At 40.1% G+C, this 15,589-nt stretch overlaps 1 protein-coding gene across 1 annotated transcript; it reads right to left on the reverse strand.

Moving 5' to 3' along the window:
• Positions 1-3,060: 3,060 nt before the first annotated feature.
• On the reverse strand, positions 3,061-14,423 carry tmco1 (transmembrane and coiled-coil domains 1). The gene is made up of 7 exons (XM_061888590.1): positions 14,212-14,423; positions 8,652-8,729; positions 8,516-8,575; positions 8,406-8,452; positions 8,266-8,333; positions 3,322-3,466; positions 3,061-3,268 (listed from the first exon to the last, which is right to left on the reverse strand). Exons 1-7 carry the CDS (start codon positions 14,279-14,281, stop codon positions 3,170-3,172), a joined length of 567 nt encoding a protein of 188 aa, XP_061744574.1. The 5' UTR covers positions 14,282-14,423; the 3' UTR covers positions 3,061-3,169.
• Positions 14,424-15,589: the final 1,166 nt, after the last annotated feature.

Genomic DNA, 15,589 nt, shown 5'->3' on the forward strand with positions numbered 1-15,589 from the left:
TGCACCTGGGGTAGGCCCCTCCCACCTCCAAAGACATGCACCTGGGGTAGGCCCCTCCCACCTCCAAGGACATGCACCTGGGGATATGCCCCTCCCACCTCCAAAGACATGCACCTGGGGGTAGGCCCCTCCCACCTCCAAAGACATGCACCTGGGGATAGGCCCCTCCGACCTCCAAAGACATGCACCTGGGGGTAGGCCCCTCCCACCTCCAAAGACATGCACCTGGGGATAGGCCCCTCCCACCTCCAAAGACATGCACCTGGGGATAGGCCCCTCCCACCTCCAAAGACATGCACCTGGGGATAGGTTGATTGGCAACACTAAATGGTGTGAATGTTGTCTATCTGTATTGGACCTGTGATAAGGTAGCGACTTGTCCAGGGTGTACCCCGCCTTCCGCCCGATTGTAGCTGAGATAGGCTCCAGCACCCCCAGCGACCCCAAAGGGAATAAGCCGTTGTTAGAGTCAACATTGCAACTGGTGGCTCTTTTATTCAAATTTTAAAATTAATTTTAACAGAATTTTTAGATTCTCTGCGGGCAGTTAAAACAAAAGCTGTGGGCTGCTAAGGGCCACACTTTGGACACCAATGATATTAACTTTATTAATCCCACAATGGAGAAATTTGGTGTTGTAGTGCAGATTTTTTCCATCTAGTAACAACTATGTCTCCCGGCTGGCCTGGGAACGCCTCAGGATCTCCCGGGAGGAACTGGACCAGGTGGCTGGGGAGAGGGAAGTCTGGGCTTCCCTGCTTAGGCTGCTGCCCCCGCGACCCGGCCTCGGATAAGAGGAAGAAGATGGATGGATGGTAACAAAATGAGTAAAAAGTCATACATATTGTGCACTTAACAATTGCACTATGTATAAATAAATAAAACAAAAACACTGTTTTAAGAATTGGCTTGGGTTGCATTTTCCTATCAGTCAATGTTGTATTTCAATGGTGTGCACACTCAAACAATTAAAGGAGACGATACTGTTTTAATATTAGGAAACTTGAGGGCTTCTGGCTGGTACAACTCCCGCTTCTGCCATCCTTGTCACTGCTGCTAACTTCACCAGTGCTTCCCAATTATTGTCTGTTAAACCTCCAAACTCTCTGACAGGACTATAAACCGTATCATGAGTCTAAATTGTTATAAGTACACCTCTGCATAACATTGTATCCTTATTGCCATTGAATAAATAACAACATAATGGTCTTTCCTCATTTCCCACTGAAGCCGAGCGCGGCACACACTTTGTCATGTTCTACAAACCCCGTTTCCATATGAGTTGGGAAATTGTGTTAGATGTAAATATAAACAGAATACAATGATTTGCAAATCCTTTTCAACCCATAAGCAGTTGAATATGCTACAAAAACAACATATTTGATGTTCAAACTCATTTATTTTTTTGCAAATAATAATTAACTTAGAATTTCATGGGTGCAACACGTGCCAAAGTAGTTGGGAAAGGGCATGTTCACCACTGTGTTACATCACCTTTTCTTTTAACAACACTCAATAAACGTTTGGGAACTGAGGAAACTAACTGTTGAAGCTTTGAAAGTGGAATTCTTTCCCATTCAGTCCTTCAACAGTCCGGGGTCTCCGCTGTCGTATTTTACGCTTCATAATGCACCACACATTTTCCACTGGAGACAGGTCTGGACTGCAGGCGGGCCAGGAAAGTACCCGCACTCTTTTTTTTTTTTAAGTCACGCTGTTGTAACACGTGCCGAATGTGGCTTGGCATTGTCTTGCGGAAATAAGCAGGGGCGTCCATGAAAAAGACGGCGCTTAGATGACAGCATGTTGTTCCAAAACCTGTATGTACCTTTCAGCATTAATGGTGCCTTCACAGATGTGTAAGTTACCCATGTCTTGGGCACTAATGCACCCCCATACCATCACACATGCTGGCTTTTCAACTTTGTGTCAATCACAGTCTGGATGGTTCGCTTCCCCTTTGGTCCGGATGACACCATGTCGAATATTTCCAAAAACAATTTGAAATGTGGACTCGTCAGACCACAGAACACTTTTCCACTTTGCATCAGTCCATCTTAGATGATCTCGGGCCCAGAGAGGCCGGCGGCGTTTCTGGATGTTGTTGATAAATGACTTTCGCTTTGCATAGTAGAGCTTTAACTTGCACTTACAGATGTAGCGACCAACTGTATTTAGTGACAGTGGTTTTCTGAGGTGTTCCTGAGCCCACGTGGTGATATCCTTTACACACTGATGTCGGATGCATGGATGAGGGATCAAAGGTCCATAATATCATCGCTTACGTGCAGTGATTTCTCCAGATTCTCTGAACCTTTTGATGATTTTACGGACTGTAGATGGGAAAATCCCTAAATTCTTTGCAATAGCTCGTTGAGAAATGTTGTTCTAAAACTGTTTGACAATTTGCTTACAAAGTGGTGACCCTCACCCCATCCTCGTTTGTGAATTACTTAGCATTTCATGGAAGCTGTTTTTATACCCAATCATGTCACCCACCTGTTCACAATTAGCCTGCACACCTGTGGGATGTTCCAAATAAGTGTTTGAGTATTTCTCAATTTTATCAGTATTTATTGCTATCTTTCCCAACTTCTTTGTCACATGTTTTGCTGGCATCAAATTCTAAAGTTAATGATTATTTGCACACAAAAAAATGTTTATGAGTGTGAACATCAAATATGTTGTCTTTGTAGCATATTCAACTGAATGTGGCTTGAAAAGGATTTGCAAATCATTGTATTCTGTTTATATTTACATCTAACACAATTTCCCAACTCATATGGAAACGGGGTTTGTAGTACGGTAAAATAAAGCATGCAGACGGAAATGAGCAAGTACAGTTTGCTATACTCTGGCTGATGTACAGTATGTACAGTAGATTGCTAATGATTGTGCACTGACTTGAATACAATTTAAAAATGTTTATGAAATACCCATTTTATTGTGTTTGTAGTAAAATAAATAAGGTCAAACTATTTTCTTTTTAATAATAGAAATGTAAATGACTCCAAACTGTCGCTCCAGTGTTGGAGACGATGGAACAAAAAAAGAATGTCATTTAAAATGTATCAATAAAAGTTTATTTCTACAGACGTGACAGTGAAGACGGTTGTTGTGTCAAGTCTTGGTCAGAACGGGGAACAACATTTGCCACTCCTGAAGTTGATTAGGAGAACTTGGCCGCCTGGGGAGGTGGTCCCAAGAAGCCCCCTGCCTGTTTGGTCGCCGCTCTGGAGGGGGCGAGGCCCAACATCTTCTGGATGTTCTGCACATTGGATGGAGTCGGTGCGTGTTAAGGAGACATGGAAGAGGACCTACCTGTCTGATGGACATGGTGCAGAGGATGTAGAGGAAGATGAAGGAGCAGTCGGTGTAGTCCTCGCCCAGCAGGTTGCGATGGGACAGACCCTGGATGTAAGACAGCGGGACAAACGGCAGCTTGGCCACCACTCGCCCGTCAAAACTGTGAAACAACAGAAACATGTCACGTCAATCATGTTGCACATCGGAAATTACAAACTATAAGCCACTACTTTTTCCCTACGCTTTGCACCCCGCGGAGGCAGATCATTTAGGGAAATGTTGATAAAACCTACAGAGATACTGAAACGGTGTGTTACCATTTGTGCTATTGTGTCATTTTTTGGACCAATTTGCTCACTCCAGGTGCTGCTCCTTTACTTTCAACCGGAAGCACAAGAGGCATTCTGTCTCGTTGTTTTCATTCATCACGCCAAGCAACGTTTGGAACTTTTACAATATAACTAAAACAACTCTTACTTATTACATTGTCCCATGAGTGATATCTGTAGGAGTGTTTTCATGCACATTTGTATGTATTATCGTAAGGTAATCAAGCTTGCGTCGTTAGCATTAGCTAATACACTGACACTATTTCCGACTGTCTGTGTTAGTATTATTAACTTACAATGGCGTTATTTTCGTATTGTTTGTGTCGTAAATTCACCAAAACGTCACCATGGACTAATTGAGTCTGTTTAGCTGATTGGGGAGCGAGCTAGTTAGTTAAATGAACATTCCCTAAAACTATCTCTGTAAATAACTTATTTCACAACGTACAGTATATGTCTGTGGCTTATAGTCTGCTGCGGGTAATACCGTATTTTTTGGACAATAAGTCACAGTTTTTTTCATAGTTTGGCTGGGGGTGCGACTTATACTCTGGAGGAACTTATGTGTGAAATTATTAACACATTACCGTAAAATATCAAATTTAGATTAGATTAGATTAGATAGTACTTTATTTATTTCGTCAGGAAAATTAAAATTTTCAGCACAATCCCATTCAAGATCAGACAAACATTACAGGGAGACAGAACAGGATCGCTGACGGGTCTGCCGGCTTCCAGCGCCCCTTACAAAAAAGATGAGATACAGGTAAACAAGGGGGGGTAATGGGAGAAAAAAATAGAAGATTAAAATACAATTAAAAAAAATCGGTCTTAGCCTGGGCCCTGGAGAGGGGGTGCAGACTGAGGCCAAGGGAAAAAAACAACTCATAGCCATAGTACACATCCCTCTTCCATGTGTGTAAGAGGGAAACATCAAACATCAAAGAACACAGAGGACATTAAAGACATTAAAGCAGCAGATACAAGCAGACACTTCTACATTCAGCTATGAATAAAAAGTAAAATAAACATATCCACTGTGGTGGCCTCTGCTGTGTTCCACGCCATCGTCTGCTGGGGTGGAGGGAGCATGGCCAGAGACAGAAGCAGACCCAACAAAGCAACCAAGACAGCTGACTCCACTCTCGGCCAGTGTCCAGTCCGACAAAGAAAATGTCAGCAATCGTCACACACACGTCAACCAATAAGAATTCGGCGCGGGAGAATGCTAACTGCTATATACTACTGCCGTAGCTATTAAAATGGATCATTTCATCGTTGGCGGTAACTTATAAAAAGTGAGAAGGGCTGAACAAAAACGGCGTTAAAAAGGAAATCATGTAGTGCAGATTACAAGCTGGATGTAGTGAAATATGCCGCAGAAAAGGACAAGAGGAAGCGGCGCATACCTTTGGAGTTGGCAGAGTTGTTTAGAAGCCACATCCAGGAAGAAGATTTCATGGGATTTATGGATTAGGAGTAGGGATGCACCGATTAATCGGTAACCGAATATATTCGGCTGAATATGGCAAAAAAAGCCACATTCGGCCTTGAGTACAATTTCTGGCTACTCTACCCACCTCTGCTAATATATATTATATATATATATATAAATATATATATATATATATATATATATATATATATATATATATATATATATATATATATATATTAGAGATGCACCGATTAATCGGTAACCGAATATCTTCGGCCGAATATGGCCAAAAAAGCCACATTCGGCCTTCGGTGGAATGAGTTAAAAACAAGGCCGCATGTGACGCAATTTTTTGACGCGGTGACGCAATCAACCAACGTGCAGTGACGTTGGGATATGTTGTGTACCTGTATAAGTGTATGAGGTTACATGCACACACTTATTGAGATTTAGTGGGGCCTCTGTTTACATTATTAGTCTGTTGTGTAGGCTACCTGTATAAGTGTATGAGGTTACAAGCACACACTTAATTGAGATTTACTTGAGCCTTGTGTTTACATTATTAGCCTGTTGTGTAGGCTACCTGTATAAGTGTATGAGGTTACAAGCACACACTTATTGAGATTTAGTGGGGCCTCTGTTTACATTATTAGTCTGTTGTGTAGGCTACCTGTATAAGTGTATGAGGTTACATGCACACACTTATTGAGATTTAGTGGGGCCTCTGTTTACATTATTAGTCTGTTGTGTAGGCTACCTGTATAAGTGTATGATATGTTGTGTACCTGTATAAGTGTATGAGGTTACATGCACACACTTATTGAGATTTAGTGGGGCCTCTGTTTACATTATTAGTCTGTTGTGTAGGCTACCTGTATAAGTGTATGAGGTTACATGCACACACTTATTGAGATTTAGTGGGGCCTCTGTTTACATTATTAGTCTGTTGTGTAGGCTACCTGTATAAGTGTATGATATGTTGTGTACCTGTATAAGTGTATGAGGTTACATGCACACACTTATTGAGATTTAGTGGGGCCTCTGTTTACATTATTAGTCTGTTGTGTAGGCTACCTGTATAAGTGTATGAGGTTACAAGCACACACTTATTGAGATTTACCTGAGCCTTCTGTTTACATTATTAGCCTGTTGTGTAGGCTACCTGTATAAGTGTATGAGGTTACAATGTTGTGTACCTGTATAAGTGTATGAGGTTACAAGCACACACTTATTGAGATTTAGTGGGGCCTCTGTTTACATTATTAGTCTGTTGTGTAGGCTACCTGTATAAGTGTATGAGGTTACATGCACACACTTATTGAGATTTAGTGGGGCCTCTGTTTACATTATTAGTCTGTTGTGTAGGCTACCTGTATAAGTGTATGATATGTTGTGTACCTGTATAAGTGTATGAGGTTACATGCACACACTTATTGAGATTTAGTGGGGCCTCTGTTTACATTATTAGTCTGTTGTGTAGGCTACCTGTATAAGTGTATGAGGTTACATGCACACACTTATTGAGATTTAGTGGGGCCTCTGTTTACATTATTAGTCTGTTGTGTAGGCTACCTGTATAAGTGTATGATATGTTGTGTACCTGTATAAGTGTATGAGGTTACATGCACACACTTATTGAGATTTAGTGGGGCCTCTGTTTACATTATTAGTCTGTTGTGTAGGCTACCTGTATAAGTGTATGAGGTTACAAGCACACACTTATTGAGATTTACCTGAGCCTTCTGTTTACATTATTAGCCTGTTGTGTAGGCTACCTGTATAAGTGTATGAGGTTACAAGCACGCACTTAATTGAGATTTACTTGAGCCTTCTGTTTACATTATTAGCATATCTACTGTGGCTAAGCAGACTTTTGCCAAAAGGACAATAATCCATTTGTTGTGGGTTTATCCACTTTAATGCACTTTATTTTTTTTTTGGAATGCATGTTTTGTTTGAAGGCCTAATATAAATGAAAAACTTTTTGCTTTTTTTGAAAAGCAAAGGCTACTGGAATATTTTAAAAATGTCAATATTCAATAAAAAAATTACTTTATTTGAAAAACATGTCTAAATATTTATTCAAGGCTATTTATGCAATATAAAAAAAATTGTGAAAAACTGCATTCATTATTCGGTATTCGGCCAAGCGTTTAAATTTTATTCGGCTTCGGCCACAAATTTTCATTTCGGTGCATCCCTATTTAGGAGTGAGAGATAGTTTGGTAAAGGTATAGCATGTTCTATATGTTCTAGTTATTTGAATGACTCTTACCATAATATGTTAGGTTAACATAGCAGTTGCTTATTTATGCCTCATATAACCTACACTTATTCAGCCTGTTCTTCACTATTCTTTATTTATTTTAAATTGCCTTTCAAATGTCTATTCTTGCAGTTGGCTTTTATTAAATAAATTTCCCCCAAAAATGCGACTTATACTCCTTTGCGACTTATATATGTTTTTTTCCTTCTTTATTATGCATTTTCAGCCGGTGCGACGTATACTCGGAAAAATACGGTTTACTTTATAGCAGTGGTTCTCAACCTTTTTTCAGTGATGTACCCCCTGTGAACATTTTTTTAATTCAAGTACCCCCTAATCAGAGCAAAGCCTTTTTGGTTGAAAAAAAAGAGATAAATTAGTAAAAAACACTGTCATCAGTTTCTGATTTATTAAATTGTATAACAGTGCAAAATATTGCTCATTTGTAATGGTCTTTCTTGAACTATTTAGGAAAAAAGACATAAAAATAACCAAAAACTTGTTGAAAAATAAACAAGTGATTAAATTATAAATAAAGATTCCTGCAAATAGAAGTAATCATCAACTTAAAGTGCCCTCTTTGGGGATTGTAATAGAGATCCATCTGGATTCATCAACTTACTTCTGAACATTTCTTCACAAAAACAAAAATCTTTAACATCAATATTTATGGAGCATGTCCACAAAAAATCTAGCTGTCAACACTGAATATTGCATTGTTGTATTTCTTTTCACACTTTATGAACTGACATTCATATTTTGTTGAAGTATTATTCAATAAATATATTTATAAAGGATTTTTGAATTGTTGCTATTTTTAGAATATTTAAACCAAAATCTCACGTACCCCTCGGCACACCTTCAAGTACCCCCACCTGAGAACCACTGCTTAATAGATATGTGTGCACATTCTTCAAGCTGCTTACATGGAGTTGAACATGCCCATCAAAGCCGTGAAGCAGAAGCCGATGGCAAACATGGACTTCATTCGCACCTGCAAATAAAGGAGTTAACAACTGTTCTTACGACAATCAATCAATGACCTGATCAGCTAGTAGTCGCTCACCATAGACAAGTCTCTGTTGTTGTTCTTCAGCTTCTCTTCTTGTCTCTCTGTTAAAAACACCAACATGTGATCAAGCCTCCAAACTGTGCTTTGTTACGAGACAATCTTACCGATTTTCTTCTTTTGTTGGCGGCCTGCAGATTCTGTGATGGTTTCCTTTTTCTTCTCCACTACGGACAAATGCACATGAGTACTGGAGGTGTGCAAAGAAAATGAATATTGACAGTTGCAGCTCATGAAGCGTACGTTTCTTGCTTTGCTTTTCCACCTCAGCCTTCAGCCTCTTGTACTTCTCAGTGCGATACACCAGCACCCAGGTGATTCCTGCACAAACACCACAGGGGGACGCAGAGTACATCACAAAATACTCACTTTAGGGCTGAACCAACAAAACAATAGCAAAACATATGATGCGTAATCGATATTGTTACAAAGGCACCGGCTCCCCGGTGACCTGGTAAAACAGGAAGTGATCACTGATCAATAGGCTTACGGCCGATCATGTGACAATATCGACTTTGGTCGCACCATCTTGTTGTCTCGCCGTTGATTCTCTGGATGGAGTGGGAAGAAAAAGTAAAAATGAGAGCAAATAAATTGTTGTGAAGTGAATTATATTTATATAGCGCTTTTCTCTAGTGACTCAAAGCGCTTTACATAGTCAAACCCAATATCTAAGTTATATTTAAAGCAGTGTGGGTGGTACTGGAAGCAGGTGGGTAAAGTGTCTTGCCCAACGACACAACGGCAGTCATTAGGATGGCGGAAGCGGGAATCTAACCTGCAACCCTCAAGTTGCTGGCACGGCCACTCTACCAACCGAGCTATACCGCCCCAAATTGTTGATAAAGAGGAAAAGTCACCTCTTTTCTTTTCAACCCTCGTCCGTTCCCTTTTGGGGTGCACGGAAACAACATGTAGGAACCAAAGTGCAAGACTGTACAAATAAAACAAATGTGCTCGTTTAAAATAATGGTGATTTGGTCCCATGTATTTAAAGAATCACTTCAAGACATAAACTCCTTTTACATACTAAAGTAAGAATAACAGACCAAATTAAATGTTACACAGCTGGAACTCCCGGCACCAAACCTGCAGAAAATAGTTCTTAGTGTTTCTCTATGATTACATTTTCACACTTTGCGGGTTTTTGTTACACTTTATTCAGCGTTTCTTCCATATTCCTTATTTTTGCACAAGTCTCGTCTTAAGACCCACTTTTATTCTTTGGCTTTTAACACATGGTCACTACTGCCTACTTTGTCTTGTTATATTCTTATTTGACTGTTATATTGTTATTCCAGTTGTTTTTATTCTTTTTGTAACATTTCTCTATTTAGTTTCCTTTTAAACCCCCATTATTTACTTTTTACTCTTTTTTAAATTGATCTCAACTCTGTACACTGCTGCTGGAATTTTAATTTTCCTGAAGGAACTCACCTGAAGGAATCAATAAAGTACTATATATCTATCTACGTGAGTTGTGTGGTCCTCTGTGTTTTTTATACACTTTGATTTCTATTTTACTGTTTATATTGATTTTACCCTTTAAAATAGTTTTTAATCATATTTGTTTTTATATTGTTTTATATTTATTTATTTTTTGTTTTTATTCAGTCATTGGTGGAGCATAATATTGTTTTTAACATGGCTGTGCAGCACTTTGGAAATGTTTTTGTTGTTTAAATGTGCTATATAAATAAAGTGGATTGGATTGGATTGATAATTTTAAAAAGTTGTAATATTGTGATTTCAGAATTTTGTCTGAGTGTTCTCAATGGTTGTGTTGACTCTTCACTTCTGCCTCCAATTCGAGGGGATTATAAACAGAGGAAGTTTATACTTTAAATAAAAATGTTTACATTTAATATACTTTTTCTCACAGGACATGTTGAGAAGACTAAGTCTCCCAGCTGGTCTGGGAACGCCTTGGGATCCCCCGGGAGGAGCTGGACCAAGCGGTTGGGGAGAGGGAAGTCTGGGCTTCCCTGCTTAGGCTGCTGCCCCCGCGACCCCACCTCGGATAAGCGGTGAGAAGATAGATGGATAGATGGACATAGATTTGTCAGATCTAGTCTAGTGGCTGATGCCAAACTAAGTCTATGAGCACCAACTGATGAAGTCTACTTGGATGTTATTATTTAGTCCTAAGATTTTCAGCCATACCCAACTCAGCAGCATTTCTGACCAAATAATCCCTTCTTGAAACTACTCAAATGTCTTTGGGCAGTGGTGTCCAAAGTGCGGCCCGCAGCTAATTGTTTAGTGGCCCACCACACATTCTGGAAATGCTATTGAAAAAATAAATAAATAAACACTAAAAAAAGGAGAATGAGGTGAAATCTAACGGGGAAAAGTTGTAATGTTGACACAAAGCTGCCATGCAGGCTGTTTGGTTTTCTTTTGTCTTTCTTTATTTTGCTCTTCTTGCCAATGCTAAAAAAAAAATAAAAAAAAGTACAAAAAAATATATAATGAATTATTGACCTATTAAAGGCTCCAATTACTTCAAATATTTCACTTTATAATGTTTTATGTGGGAAATATTATGTGCATATATTGTGTGGTTGCCATATAAAAACAGTGTTTTCTTTGACAAAAGAGCATAAAACCAACAAAATAATAGTTTAAACTTAAAATCGAGAGATATATCAGAAGTTGATCTCGTGACTTAATTGTTGAAGTAAAACAAATAATAATAAAAATGTATCACTTTATGAGTGGGGGACCTTTTGGATCCCAAATATATTTAGTGGGATTTTATTTATTTATTCACTGTGATTACTCAGAAATAATAATACATTTAAATCAATGGTGTCCTGCATTATTGATCTTTTTAGGGCTCCAATTACTTCAGCTCAAACATTTCGTTGTGAATGTTTTGGGCAATGAGGGAAATAATGCATATTTCAGTTTTACTATAAAAAACAAAGTTGTCTTTGACTGAAAAGGCATAAAGCCTTTTTTTTAAACTTTATATCAACCTGAAGTTGATATAGAGATTTACTGTAAGCGTTACATAAAATATGAAAATAATAATTTGACACAGTATCATGTTAGACCCGCTCGACATCCATTGCTTTCCTCCTCTCCAAGGTTCTCATAGTCATCATTGTCACCGACGTCCCACTGGGTGTGAGTTTTCCTTGTCCTTATGTGGGCCTACCGAGGATGTCGTAGTGGTTTGTGCAGCCCTTTGAGACACTAGTGATTTAGGGCTATATAAGTAAACATTGATTGATTGATGATTGACTTATTTTTAACATGTTAATGACAGAGACCTTCTATATCAGTGTTTTTCAACCTTTTTTGAGCCGAGGCACATTTTTTGTGTTGAAAAAATGCGGAGGCACACCACCAGCAGAAATGATTAAAAAACAAAACTCAGTTGACAGTAAAAAGTCGTTGCAATTGTTGGATATGACTTTAAAGCATAAGCAAGCATGCATGACTATAGCTCTTGTCTCAAAGTAGGTGTACTGTCACATCACACCCTGACTTATTTGGAGGTTTTGCTGTTTTCCTTTTAGTTCTTGTCTTGTCCTCCTATTTTGGTGGCTTTTTCTCTTTTTTTGCTATTTTCCTGTAGCAGTTTCATGTCTTCCTTTTGAGCGATATTTCCCACATCTACTTTGTTTTAGCAATCAAGAATATTTAACTTGTTTTTCTTTTTCTTTGTGGGGACATTGTTGATTGTCATGTCATGTTCGGATGTACTTTGGACGCCATCTTTGCTCCACAGTAAGTCTTTGCTGTCGTCCAGCATTGTCTTTTTGTTTACTTTGGAGCGGGTTCAGTTTTAGTTTTGTTCTGCATAGCCTTCCCTAAGCTTCAATGCATTTTCTTAGGAGCACTCACCTTTTGTCTATTTTTGGTTTAAGCCTTAGACACCTTTTTACCTGCACTCTGCCTCCCTCTGTTTCTGACATCTACAAAGCATCTTGCTACCAGCTGCCACCTACTGATATGGAAGAGTTTTACACTAGACAGCACCGACACTCAACAACAACACATCATTTGCAGACTATAATTACTGCTTTGCAAAAAATAATTTCAACCTTAACAGGGAACATGACATAATGTCCCACGGCACAGCAGACTGTATCTCACAGCACACTAGTGTAGGCTGACCATACGTCCTCTTTTCCCCGGACATGTCCTCTTTTGCGGGGCTGTCCGGATGTTTTTTAATTTTTTAAATGCCGCAATTGTCCGGCATTTTGAATTAGGGTTGCGTGTATTTTCAATGTACGTCCAGGGTTAAGTTACCGTATTTATATAACTTGAGTTGGTGAATTCTAGCTGTAAATGTTATAGCGGCTGGCTACGGGGTGTTAACCAATGGCTTTGGCTGGGAGGCGGGACTTCCGGGGAAGATAGGGAAGTGATGCTGTTGACAGGAAGTGTTGGTTCGAGTTTTGCCGGGAAAGGTCCTTTTTTTGTTTTAAATGTTGACTTTGCATTTTTTTTTTTTACAGAAACCTAAAATAATTTGCTCAGAAATGCTACCTCTGTTTTTGTTGTTTTAACTGATTTGTTAAATACCCTTCACCTATGGTGTATTCTCTGAGAACATCTGTTTATGTTTCAAATGTTTTGAGGCCTGCGATGAGGTGGCAACTTGTCCAGGGTGTACCCCGCCTTCCGCCTGATTGTAGCTGAGATAGGCGCCAGCGCCCCCCGCGACCCTAAAAAGGGAATAAGCGGTAGAAAATGGATGGATGGATGTTTTGAGGCATTATCTTTTTTTTTTTTTTTTTTACATTAGAATGGTCCACTAGACTGAGAAGAGACATTTTAAAGATTGGGCTGTTACCTGTTTTTTGTTTAAATATAATTAACCTGTTTTGAGGCATTATTTATGTGTATATTATATACAAGAGGGTTATTTTGAATATTGCTACCTCTGTACATTTTCTAAAACTGTGATTGTTACATAATATAAGTGTGACTTATTTTGTTATACTGTCAATAGAGGACAAAAATGTTTTTTTTAAATACACATATTATTTATAAAGCAAGTTCAAGTATCATTGGCAAATTTTCACCTAGTCCCGGCCTTGGCACGCATTAATGTGTCCTCTTTTTGGGATTTCAGAATATGGTCAGCCTACACTAGTGTGCCGTGGCACAGTGGTTGAAAAACACTGCTCTATGGTCCCTGGGAATAGAATAGAATAGAATGAACTTTATTGTCATTATATTTGCATATAACAAGATTAAAGACTCCAACTTAAGGTGCGGTAGTGGGAACAAATATGGGGTGAAATAAATGACATAAGAGGTAATAAAGGAAAAACTAACAATTGAAATAAACAGACTACTATCCAATAAAAATAATAAGCAATTCTGTACAATATACAAAACACTATAGAAGTACAAAATACAAATACTGTACAATATACAGAGCAAAAAATATACGGGTAAAAAAAAAGAAGAATCCATACATTTTGTTATGGTTTGAAAACGAAAGCTATCAAAACGGCCCCCGCATGCTTAATTTTTCCGTGTGTGGCCCTCAGTGGAAAAAGTTTGGACACCCCTGTCTTTGGGAAATGTCTTCGACCTCTTCAGACTTTTATTGTGAAACTTTGACCGGAAACGCTCTTTTTCCATCGTCAGCCTTTTTGGGATTAGCCCTTAGCTTAGCCACTCGCTAAAAGGCAGTTGTCATTAAATTTCGACCCACGAGGACGATGTTCTTATTGCATACAACAAAAAGATCCCCCGGAAGCCAACATACATGACATTAGATACTTAATGGCGTTCAAAGTGTTGTTTCAGTGCAAGTAGCAGGCTGACTGACCTTCGGCTAGCAGGGCGGTGCACACGGAGATGAAGACGATGAGGATGGTGTCTGGAAACATAGTACTCATGTCGGCACTCCTCCCTCCGCGACTGTCCGCTGATTAGGAGGAAAAGTGTTGTTTGGGGAGAGCAGAAGTTGTCTAACCGCGCTTCCAACGGGAGAGCGGCGAATGGAGCAGCCAAGTACTTCCGGGTCAGCGTTGCCAGATGGGAAATGATACCGTATCGTCATCAGTATCGTTCCATTACAACAGTGGTTCTCCACCTTTTTTCAGTCATGTACCCCCTGTCAACATGTTCTCACTTCAAGTACCCCCTAATCACAGCAAAGCATGTTTGCTTGAAAAAAAGAGATAAAGAAGTAAAATACAGCACTATGTCATCACTTTCTGATGTATTATCAATCAAGCAATGTTTACTTATATAGCCCTAAATCACTAGTGTCTCAAAGGGCTGCACAAACCACAACACAAACCACTACGACATCCTCAGTATAGCCCACATAAGGGCAAGGAAAACTCACACCCAGTGGGACGTCGGTGACAATGATGACTATGAGAACCTTGGAGAGGTTCAATCCCAGGCTCGGGATCTTTCTGTGTGGAGTTTTCATGTTCTCCCCGTGAATGTGTGGGTTCCCTCCGGGTACTCCGGCTTACTCCCACCTCCAAAGACATGCACCTGGGGATAGGCCCCTCCCACCTCCAAAGACATGCACCTGGGGATAGGCCCCTCCCATCTCCAAAGACATGCACCTGGGGATAGGCCCCTCCCATCTCCAAAGACATGCACTAGGGGATAGGCCCCTCCCACCTCCAAAGACATGCACCTGGGGATATGCCCCTCCCACCTCCAAAGACATGCACCTGGGGATAGGCCCCTCCCATCTCCAAAGACATGCACTAGGGGATAGGCCCCTCCGACCTCCAAAGACATGCACCTGGGCATAGGCCCCTCCCACCTCCAAAGACATGCACCTGGGGATAGGCCCCTCCCACCTCCAAAGACATGCACCTGGGGATAGGCCCCTCCCACCTCCAAAGACATGTACCTGGGGATAGGCCCCTCCCACCTCCAAAGACATACACCTGGGGATAGGCCCCTCCCACCTCCAAAGACATGCACCTGGGGATAGGTTGATTGGCAACACTAAATGGTCCCTATTGTGTGAATGTTGTCTATCTGTGTTGGCCCTGTGATGAGGTGGCGACTTGTCCAAGGTGTACACCGCCTCCCGCCCAATTGTAGCTGAAATAGGCACCAGCGCCCCCCGTGACCCTAAAAGGGAATAAGCGGTATAAAATGGATGGATAATTGAACTATGAAAACATGAACATGGCACAACATCAGTCGCAGTGCCTGTTTGTGTTTGTTAA

This window comes from Nerophis ophidion, linkage group LG26 (assembly GCF_033978795.1).
Source record: "Nerophis ophidion isolate RoL-2023_Sa linkage group LG26, RoL_Noph_v1.0, whole genome shotgun sequence".
NCBI lineage: Eukaryota > Metazoa > Chordata > Actinopteri > Syngnathiformes > Syngnathidae > Nerophis > Nerophis ophidion.